The sequence below is a fragment of the Limulus polyphemus genome, unplaced genomic scaffold (genome assembly GCF_000517525.1).
Source record: "Limulus polyphemus unplaced genomic scaffold, Limulus_polyphemus-2.1.2 Scaffold2210, whole genome shotgun sequence".
Lineage (NCBI taxonomy): Eukaryota > Metazoa > Arthropoda > Merostomata > Xiphosura > Limulidae > Limulus > Limulus polyphemus.
Genome location: NW_013667820.1, coordinates 30,004 through 42,118, shown reverse-complemented (window position 1 = coordinate 42,118; position 12,115 = coordinate 30,004). Strand labels below are relative to the sequence as shown.

The 12,115-nt window shown below is 33.4% G+C and overlaps 1 protein-coding gene across 1 annotated transcript in view; it reads left to right on the top strand.

Annotated features, from left to right (window-relative positions):
- LOC106466272 overlaps nt 1-12,115 on the top strand; it is a 47,526-nt gene that overhangs the window by 18,081 nt on the left and 17,330 nt on the right. The window contains exons 4-5 of the mRNA XM_022394250.1: nt 1,171-1,302; nt 10,941-11,057. Coding sequence (XP_022249958.1) covers nt 1,171-1,302; nt 10,941-11,057 — 249 coding nt within the window. The remainder of the gene's footprint in view (nt 1-1,170; nt 1,303-10,940; nt 11,058-12,115) is intronic.

Sequence of the window (12,115 nt, the reverse complement as noted above, 5' to 3'; positions counted from 1 at the left end):
TGATAAGTAAAAGAACACAGACCGATTTTCCTGAACCAATGGTTTCAATTGATTTGCTTACTTTATAATTTCATATGGTGAAGATGTTTTCCCAAATTTAAGAATTGCATTTCAGATTTTGTTAACAATTGGGGTTTTCTATTGCTAGTTGTGAAAGGTCCTTCAGCAAGCTGAAATTAATTCTTACATACTTGAGAACCTCAATGACTCAAGAACGACTTAGTAACTTGGCAATATTAAGTATTGAAAAAGATATATATACTTAATACCTTAAATTTTGATAATTTATTTGATGCATTTGCAGCAGCAAAAGCACGAACAGTTCATATAATGTAACCACGAATATCAGAATGCTACCTGTACAAGATCTAGTTAAGTATATTTACAGTTTTGAAAACTAATAAAATTTGTTATTTGTAAACTTAAGTAGTATTTTATCAATCTGTTTTATAATCCATGTACACCAGAAGTGACTGGCTTCTCATATAAAACATAAGTTTCAGAACTAGGGATATAACAGAAATTTATTTTGCATGCTTGAAAGATTACTCTAGCTATGTGACTTTGAACAATACTGGATGACATAAATATCAAAATGGTTTACAAATTATGTAAGTACACCTAGTAGGCTATACTTTATCAGTTCCAGGTTTACAGTTGTGATATCGTGAGATGTTATATTGTTACTTTATTTTAGGCCTGTGTAAGGCAGTAATTAATTCTTTACGTTATTGTCATTAAGTAGGTAATGAGTCACAAAACAAATAATCAAAACAATTCAGAGGTGGGGGCGCCAAAAGTGTCTTTGTCCCTGGGAGCTGAGAACACTTGCTACGCCACTGAACACAAATGTAATGTTTACTAAAAACTTGACAAACTTAGTACATTCAGTGTTATAGTATGTAGTTTCATGGTTACGAGGTAGTTACAAGATCAATCAAAATGACTGGGACCATATACAAAGAGCTAAATCAAATTCATAAAATAAGTATACTGCAGTTCTTGTCACTAAATGTACTGTATCACATAGAATTTACTTGTATTTTGTTTTTAATTCTAAATCTTTAGATAGCCATCGTAATGGAAACCCTTTCCATTTGTAGATATTGTAAATGAAAAAAAAAATATGTATATATATTTATATGCAGATATATTATTTTACTTTTGAAGAAAAGTCTCTGGAAATCCACTTGGCAAGAAAGCAGAAGCTGAAGTAGCTCAGACTCTTACATGGATCACAACTCACCTGGAGGAAGATCCAGATGTTTCTCTCCCAAAACAAGAAGTATATGAAGAGTACAGGTATGTGTGTATATACAGACTTCACCTACCATACAAATACTGTCAGATAATACTTTTATATAGAACTGACTGCTCATGCTCAGAAACAAGTATTATTTTTAATATAAGCATGAGATTAAAATAAGTTACAAAACTTTTATATGCTTTTTCATGAACAAATGTGTAAACTGGTTAAATATACATATGTTATTTTCAGAGTTAAAAATTTATGGTTATTTTCACTAACATAATAAAGTTATTTCACAAGTAGAGTACAGTGACATATGTAAGTTCAATAACAATCAAAAGTGCCATTGAAGTACCTGTCAATGTTAGATTTCAGTTTGTTTGTTTTTTATTAAAAGGGCTTCTTTGATTTTTTTTTTAATGTTTGGTATTGTTTTCTCTATCAAGGACCTTAACCTTTTTAAAATCAGTACTTTAATAATAATAATAATTGAACATTTGTTCAAATTCATTGGAGGGAGCAATCAAAGGTAAAATGAGCAGAAACTTGGTAGTACAGTGTGACAGTTGTGGAGAAAGTCTTATAGGACTAATATACAAAGTAGCACAGGTGTTAAAGGACAATGTTTTAAAGAACTTCCATCTTTCATTTTTGAATCATCATCCTTTTCCTCTGTGCTACTTTTGTACAATAAGCCTCTAAGACATTCTCCACAAGTGTCATGCTGAATTAGTCAGTTGCTGGCCACTTTATGAAGTCTGCTTAAATCATCTATAAAAATATTGGAGGAAGCATTTGATTATTTTAATTGTAACAAATCTTATCAATACAGAAATGTCCATAATCTTCACATATAATTTGATACACAGAATCCAGTATATCATTATCATGATATTTTTAGAGTGAAAGTGACTTAATTTTTTGCTGGTGATAAAGCCAAATGACATTTAGATATATTTTGCTGTTTTTAATTAGTTATAACCAAGTTTTCTGGGATAACAAGAGTCATTTAGGGTTATAATGAAGAACAGAGAATTGGATGGTATTTAGCAGTTTTTCAGTATTTATTTTTTAACTTAGGTTTATTTCCTAGAAATATTGTAAATTATTAACAGTATTAGGAGGAAATTTATTTTGTGGAATAAGCTTTAGTTTCAAGATTTTGTTTTCACTTTGAAAAGTTTGTTAAATAGAACAATTTTTTTTGTACTTATATGAAAGTGAGTTTTGAATATGAAAAATTTCCTGTATCTCTATAAAGATCAAAAGCTGGTATTTTTCAACAGGAAAGTTTCAAAAGATAATTTTACTGTTCACTGTTTTTTAGCCATGGCATAGCGGCTCATAGAATGGCTCAGAGTTTTTCAAGTACAAACTTTTAGCTCATAGCTCCATCATCTCTTGACCAGTTTGAGATCTAATTACAGTTTTGGACTAAGGAGGTCAAACCCTTTTGATTGATATATTTGACCATGCCCAAGGTCTCATAGATTTATTTATTCTAATGAGTTCTAAAAGAATTTAAATTTGAGGGTGGGCTGATAGAAATCCTGATGAGTAATAAAATTGAATCAGGTATATGCATGCCCCACACTTGGTATTGCTGGCACACAAAAACATAACTAATAAAATGGAAAAAAAAGTCTCATAGATAAATTTTCTCTAATCCTGCCTAAAAGAATTTCAAGTGCTATGGCTATTGAGGATTCCCCTCTTCTTTCAGTAGTGAATTTGATGTCAGTATGTACTAATACATAATATTAATCATTAATATTATTCCAAAACACACTTACCTTCCCTCACACTTTAGCTTTATCCCAACAAAAGTTTCTCTTTTCTGCCCATCTAAACATTGGCATGAATCTTACCTCACTTTATGCCCCATTATATTGCCCATAGCGATTTAAATCTAGGTTCTCCCCACCAACATCAATGCACCCTTTAAACAAGATCCATTAATAAGCACTCCATTCATTATTACTACTATTCACTTTTCTCAATGGCAAAATGTTACAACACTGGTTTTACATGCTTGCTTCGTGGTTTCTCTTACATGTTGTATAACTTTCATTATATCTACGCTTTTGAAAAAAAAATTTTTGACCCATATTATTGGGTTTTGTGTTTATTGTCCATATTGAGACATTTTGGATATGAATTCTCACATTCAGATCTCTGATACTGAGTCTTCTAGTGCTCATAATCTGCTACTTCTGGAGTCTAAGATTGTTTGGGCATCAGAGGGATTCCCCCATTTCCACAAAGGATGTCCAATCCCTCATACACAAAGAGGTAGGGTCTTACATGAGATCTGATGTTTCTTCTGTGCTTGTGGGTGATCAGGAGCAGACTGGGGGGGAATTTGGACTCTTATTTTTCTGGCTCCTTTCTTTTCTTAGGTAGCTAATCACAAGCCTTGGACAGACATCCTGCCTTCTCCTTCGATTTTTGTAACTATAATATCAAGTTTGTGATGTCTTGAGATTTCTCCTGTGGCTTACAACTCTTCTTCTTTGTAGAGGGAAAGTCATTTGGCAAATTACTTATTCTTTCCACCTTTGCCAGACATTGCTATGCATGCTTGGAGATTTGCAGATTAATTGAGAGAGGCTACTGCCTTGCCTTGTCCTACCCATTTATCAGATCAGCATGCCTTAGCTCTCCATCACTTGCAGGACCAATATTTAGATTCTCAGAGGTTGGATCCTCTTCTTCCTCTCTGGGATTACTGGCCTGATGCTTCTATTTGTCTCACACTCACTCACTTTTCCAAGATTTGACTGTCTCTTACAACAGTTTGGCATTTTTTATCTTCTTTGCAACTGTTGTCTGAGGCCTTTCCCAGGTTTGACTTCCTTTTTTGGCCATTAGAGGTCTCAGAGAAACTCTCTTTCTCAGACATTAAATTTTTGCAGGTATTCCAGATTCCATGACACCTTGGGTAAATGTGGCTCATTTCTACTTTTTTCTTTAGACACTGGCTTCCCATCTTTTCCAGTCTTCTGACTGATGATTTACAGCTTCTCTTATTTGGGTTTCCAGACCTCCTGTGTCAGCTCCACTTTCTATCTGAACACACAGGAGATTCTGTCCTTATCAGCAGGCAACCTATGCTCATGTGGAGCACCAACAGTGGCATAGGTGACTATCCAGTCCTGTGTGGGCTTGAATCAGATGGTTTGGGTCTGTATGGGAGACCTTTGCCTCTGATCAGTGGGTCTTTCAGGTTCTTACCAGAGGGTTTGTCCTTCATTTCATGTCTCCTCCTCCATTTTTTACCTTAACAGTTATCTTTCCCCTCCCCTAGGATCATCTTGCATCCAGTCATCGAGCACAATCCATCTAGGATCTTCTGATCAAAGGGGCCATAGAGTGTGTTGACTACTCTCTTGAGGGTTTTTATTTGCATTTGTTTATAGTAACGATGAAGATGGACAGTTAGCGACCTGTTGTCGGCTTTTCTCATCTCCATCATTTTCTTCAGCCTTCTTAGCTTCCCATGGAGTCATTTCTTTCCCTCCAGTAGCACCTTGCATCTGGGCTATGGATAATAAAATTACTCATTTTAATGTTGTCATAACTCAGGCAAAGCATAATTTTCATAGCTTTCAATCTTGTTTAGCTATAGCCATAAAATAGAAAATCGGACTCTCTTGCTGTGCCCACGTCACATTTTCCCTTTCAGAAATTGCCAATAGTTCTATTTGAAGTTTAATAATATATTATTTATAATATAGTATTAAACTATAATAAATAGAAAGCCATGTTTCCAATATATCAAATTGCATGTTATATCATGTTGTTTTCTGTACAGAGAATTGCCTATTTTGCTTCCACTTCAAACTTTATTCCCACAAGAAATACATCAATGAATTTTAATGTCTCTGGTTGTATAGTTAGAAAACCAGAAAAATTGTAATAGTTATGGGACATTGTCTCCTTTTAGCATGTGATTATTTTGTGTGCTTTGGCACATTATTTAATCAAATAAAAAAATTATTTAGTGTAGAAGTACCATTAATACAAAAAGTGGGGTTAAGTGTCATTGACAGTTGAGAGCAACAAAAAAGAAAAAAGACTCAGGTATGTACTTTATTTCTTGTTTTTCATGTGTATTCTTTATTTATTATTATAAAAATAACTAAATTATAAAAATTAGAAGCTTTTTAGGTTAGATTAGGTAAAATAATAATTTAACTTTTTCATGAGGTACACTTGCAAGCATCTCTTGATTAGTTCATGCATTATATAATTCGATAGAGTAACTTGAGCTCCACATTTGCTAAATGATTTACAAATTTTTTGGTGGGGATTATCACTTAGACACAGTTCAAAAGGCAATAAAACAATAAAAACAGACAAAATATAAAGTTTTACTGAAAACAACCATTTTAAATGTATTTAGGAGGTTTTAGAGATTACACAAATGAAATCTGAGATTTTTGAGATGAAGAAAAGTATTTTTAATCTCAACATGAAAATCACTTTATACACGGACTATTCAAAACAAATACTCGATATATTTACGGACAAATATCATTTTTAGTTTATTTAAAATACTTCACTAAAGTTTATCGTAAGTAGCTTTCAACTCATAACATTATACATATACTTATAATGTCTAACTACTAGTTGCACCATTATAAGTTGTACATAATTTGGGAAACGCGGAGGTCATGTTATGCACGAGCTGCTCACGTGCATGCCTTGTGAAACATTTTTATTATATTATTATTTATTTTACCTAATCTAATCTTAACTAACCTAAAGAGATCCCTATTTTTACATTTTAATTACTTTTATAATAATAAATAAAGAATAAACATGAAAAACAAGAAATAAAGTACTTACCTGAGTCTTCTTTTCTTTTTGGTTTCGATTGTCACTTAACCCTACTTTTTTTCTATACTAATGGAAGTAATGCATTAAATAATTTTTATTTCATTAAATCATACACCAAAAAACATAGAATAAAAACATGCAAAAGTAGACAATTTCCCCTAACTATCATAATTTTTCTGGCTTTCTAACTATGCAACAAGAACCGGTACAAAATCATGCAAGCTAGTCATTGTCTTTTCTGTGGGAATGAAGCTTGTACTAACAGTGAAATTGGCAATTCTCCATTCAGTAAACAATGTAATATAATATGTCATTAGATAGATGAAAACCTTGGCTTTCTATTGGTAACAAATAGTATAGAATTAAGTGTAAGAGAAAACTATTAAGAAATCCTGAAAGAAAGAATGTGACAGGTGGGTGTGGCAAGAGGGGTCTGATTTTCTATTTGAGGGCTCTGTAACCAAACAAAATTGAAGGCTATAAAAATTACAGTTTGTCTGAGCAATGACGATTTTATAGTAAGTAATTTACATTGAATTTTGTACTTGTTGGACAGTTGATGTATAAAATAGAGAAGAGGAGATGCCTAGAGAAAATGTGTCACACTAGAGGAAATTCACAATTTTCTTAAATATTGCCTTATAAAATTAAGAACCTAAAACTTAGATACTATTAAAATATGGATTATTAGCTAGGATTTTATGCTATTCTAATTGGTATGACATAAACAAAAAGTAGTTTTATAAAATTTTGAATGTAAATCACTAAAACTTCGTGTCATGCTCAGTAAAGGGTACCCAGGGTGACAGGGTTAAGTTGAACTGCTACTCATAGACTATCATGAATAAAGCATAAGGGGATCCTGCCCGTCCCTACCAATCATTGGATTGAATAAATTGGAGCAATTTGCTTTTAAAAATTTAGGGAACTTGGTTCACCCATTCTAGGGCACTGTTCCTCAGGGCACCCCAGTGCACATTAACACACAGATTCTGCTAGTGGAGCTAAGAAGTCCTTACCACATCTAGTTTCTAGTCACTGGGGTGGTGGACAGAGACTTTTCTTCCAGAATGTTAGAATGAATTTCCTCCACTCTTGGAGAAGAGGGCAAAGTTGAGGGCCCTCCTACACGGGTCAGTAGGAGAGGCACCAGCCTACAAATGAGCCTAATCGTGTTACTGGTTCAGATTTGATGCTTATCTATTCGGTTGGGTTGAGCGTGGCCCTTCTTTTTGATCAGTATTGGTTCAGTGCATTGTTCATGGAAGAGAGTCCATTGACTCCTTGTAATTTCTGAATGTAATTTCCTGTGTCCTCAGTTGAGCACAGTTTGTTCCCCATTTTTGATTTTAAAAAATGGTAACATTCAAAATCTGCACAGTGAGATCTATAAGATCTATCACACTCACTGTTGAGATGGGTTGTTCTACAAGAGATGGATTGTTCAAATTCTTCCTAACAGTATCTATTGCATCATGAATATGTTTGTACCAGATGGTTGCCGTCATGGAATAACATGAGTAAACAGAAAGAGATTGCTGCCCATCTCTAACGTTCCTTAGATTGCCTGAATCGGGAACAGTCTCCTTTTCAAAATAGGGTTTCATGGTCACCCATTGTACTTTCTCCAGTGATGTCTTCCTCTAGACTTCAGTGCATTTCTTCCCCCCTCTTCTTCCAGTGGAGTACAGTAGTCCTTACCACTTCCCAGCTCCCAGCTGCTGGGGTGGTGGATCATTGAGGAATCATCCTGAGTGTGCACAATTCCACATAGTCAAGAGTAAAGCAGTGGCATTCTGCCTGTGTAGAAGGTGTGACTATCCTTCTGTCATGGGTCTGATTTTTTATTCCAGATGCTGATGGTCTGGACTGGATTTTTCCATCTATTTTACAGTTTGCCTCTCCAGCTGAGAACCCTCCCTCCTACCGCTGCCTGAATGTCGGTTCTTGGGTGACTGGTTTTGGTTGTAGCTGGACCAGCCCACATAAGTCCTCACATATGAATGGGCTGGGAACTTCCACCTACTGTGGACTGCATATTCCATCCCCGAATAATCAATTTTGGACTGGAATTTATCATCTGTGTTGCATTTCCAACTTCCTGACATCATCCAGATGTACATTCTTGGAGTTTCTTGACACAGGTTATGTTGGATTTGTACACATGATAGTTTAGGTTCTCAGAATGGAGGCTTCTCTTCCCTATTGGTTCCTAGACCTAAAGTGAATGGTTAAAGACCCTACTCATACCATGGACTGGTCGAGTTCCTCCTGGTGCTACTGATCTGAACTGGAGTTGACTTCCCACTTACAGTCCGACATGTCCTAGCCTCTCTACACACAATCCTCATCCTTAGGGATTTGGAATTGTTACCTTGTTCTGCCCTTTGATTGCAACACCACATCTGTTGGCTTCATATGGGTGAAAAGTATATCTGGTTCAGATGTGATGGACTCACTCCATGGGTGCTTTTCAGATGCTTTTGAAGGTTGCTCATCTAGGTAATTTTATACTTGCTCAATGGGGGAGAAGGTAAGTAATTGTATTGGAAGTTAATATTTTCCTACACTGAAAATATATTTCTGATGAATATTTACCTCCACCCATACTCCTCACTTCTAATGTCGTTTTTAATGCCTAAGCTCAAAGTGAAGATTGGGTTCAACTGCATAGAGGGAGTTAGCTGCGATAGGATGGTTTGTTGCACTCCTGTTGGTGGAGGATTGTCAAATATTAATTTGCATGCTTAAATTCAGCTGAACCACATGGAATTGGGTGGGAGTTTTAAGACTAGTGGCAAGCAAAATTTTGCTTATTAGAGGACAGTCAAAATCGAAAATAGATATAACTGTGAGTGGAGGTATGTATCTATTGGAAATATATTTTCAGTGTAGGAAAATATTAACTTTGGGGTCATGAACTCGGATGATTCATCTGAGCCCGTAGCAAGAGAATTAATTGATAACATCAATTACTTATGAGCATCAACTACATCAATTGGTGTCATGAAAAATATTTGAGTAATCAAAATTATGATTAATTTGATTAATGTCATGAAAATAATCAACTAATCAAAATCAGTATTTGTACTATTACTGTTTAGATTATTCCAACTATTCTAGTTATCAAAATTTTACCATTAACATTTCTCACTATTAGTTTTCATTAATTCAAAGTTTTCAACTTAATTAAAATAAATGTTTCCAGTTATTGCTATTTTCAGTTATTCCAAATATCCAAGTCTTGTGTGATAATGATTGTTTGAATGTAATTGAGTGGCAAATTACACTTTTCATCCAGCTGTACTAACATTGAGTCATGTTAATAATTGTCAAAAACACATTTATAACTGATTTTGTACACTCATGTTGTTATTGTTTATATATACATAGTTTGTTTTTTATTTTTGTTGTAGGTCACTTTATAGATGGTTGGTCTCTGAGACAAATCTTGTAACATAGAATTAAAATGTACAGTTGCAAAATGTAAGAATTAAGAGTGAGGTTTTTCTTTTTGTTTTATTAAGATCTTTTGTAGAACAGTTTTCTACAACAACTTGTTATATAGAAAACTCATATTTTTTATGACAGGTGGTGTTTATCAAATTACAGTAGGTTATCTCAAATTCTTATACATCATATGCTGTATTTTGACTTTTTATTAGAGAGCCAAATGCTTTGTTGTGGAAAAAAACTGAAATCTATTGGTGATGGTTGAAGTGAAACACCTTTATATTTTTTTTGGATTAGAGATTAATTTTTGGTACAGAAGCATTTGAATGGATTTGTTATGAAATGGCCCAAAATAGAGAGCACAAGACATGCATTTTTGCATGAAGCTGTTAATGCAGATATGCTAAGAATTCATTGTACTAATTAGATGAAAAATTTATTAAATGTATTAAAAAGTTCATCATTTTTGGATTTTTGGTAAAAATGTGACACTTGTAAAACAACTACTCAGCTACAATAACAGCTATTCAGTTTGATTTCCCTGATCTTCCTTCTTTTCCTGACTTTGAAGCTTCTTACATAGGTGAAAATATACATATGTATTGTAGAATTCACAATTAAACAGTACCTGGTACTCACCTCACACAAGAGACACAAACATGTTATAATTAAATTTGATAATCAGCATTTGGAGTGTATAACTTTTTTTTTTTCACATAATCATCTTATAAACAAAATTCCATTGTACAACAACTCAAAAACTTTATTTACAAATTTTTTAGGTGCAGAATTTTTGTCCATTAATTTACAAAGATAATGTCACCTGGTAGGTATAGTTTTCCTTCATGGTTACATGTTTAAGTGGAGCATTCATTTTATTAACATTTATTATTAATGTTACATCCTTGTACAGTGGATATTCTCTGACGAAGGCCAAGAGCCTTGGCTAAAGAGTTATTTGTTTTGTTTATATGTTTAACTCTTTTGTGACTAGACACTTTGTATTCCTAGGAACCAGGAAAAATTGGGAAATTTATCAAAATATCAATTATTGATATTTGATTGGTTTATTTTATGTTTTATTGAAAAAAGGTCTTACAAACATGTGTTACTGAATTCAGAGTGAAAATCCCTTACCAAAGTACACACGTGTTGCCCCTGGGAACAGAGAAAATGAGTATGCCAAGTATGCTCCTATGTTAAACAAGATGTTACTGTAATTTGAATTCAATGTACAATGTTGAGTTATTGTTATATCTACTGAATTTTATGTTTTATGTTAACTCAAAAACCTAAAGGGTACATTTTCGTCTCCACATAAATGTAAGTAAAGGTATTATGACATTCTTTCACACTATTAATGTTTATATAAAAATACTGATTAAAATATTTTCAGAGTATTTTGTGAAGCCAACAAGATTGAGCCATTATGTGCAGCAGATTTTGGAAAAGTGATGAAGCATGTTCTACCATCTGTGAAACCTCGTCGGCTTGGAACTCGAGGAAACTCAAGGTACATCAGTAATACAGTTCCTGACATAACTGTATTTTGCATATTCTTTAAGAACCTATTCAGTGATATAAAATGCAGGTTTTAAAATATAAATTCAGTTTAAAGGCCTCTCATGTGGAATATGTGGAAAATCAAAATTTAAGTTAGGAACTATTGTATATTTTCAAACTCACAACATTCATCATCTAAACCACTCTCTGTAACTGGATTTTGAGATCTGATTGGAAAGAATAAAAATTATCTAAATTAGTTATCAAATATAGTGTAAGAAACAGAACTTCCATACCCTGAAGTTGACATTCTGGTCATCAAATTGTCAAAAAAACATTTTATCAACAGTACAATGATATATGAAATATGTTGCATGAAAATTGGAACTTATCACCTAATTTCAAGTACATAACTTTATGTATGTGTACATTATATAACTATTTGAATTTATAATGAACAGATTCCTTGATATCTAAAGCCAGAAATCAGTGATAAATGTACTGTATTTATCATATGTGTAATTTGAGCCTGTTGTAATTTTACATGTTTCAGCTAGTTTTATATTATAACATGCTTTCTCTCAGTAAAAGGCTTTAACCCCTATTTATGCTGGCTTAAATGTTGTATAAAAAAGTAAAAACATTGTTGTATTAGCTTCACCTACACATAGGACTGAGCAAACACCAAAATCACTAACAAGCCAATAAGCTTAAAAACCTTGTCTTCTAAAAAAGTAAAGAAAGGGTGAGGGGAGCTTAAACGTTTTATAAAGATAAACAGTTAATATCTGGTGCAGGAAATAAAGGAAATGGATCTGAACAACTACAGGATTTGAATTTGTTAAGCAGAACTGCAAATTGGTTAGAATTGGAAAAACGTTCTGAAAGTTAAATATACAACTTTAACTTAGCAAGTTGAATCATGAGCAAGTCTCCCCTGCCCTTCTCTGTAGGCCATTAAACACAAGACCAGATAGTTATCAGTAGCTTATTAATTTACTGTAGACAGACACAACACTTAATAATTAAATTATACCATGTTTGCATTAGGAATATGTACAACTGTAT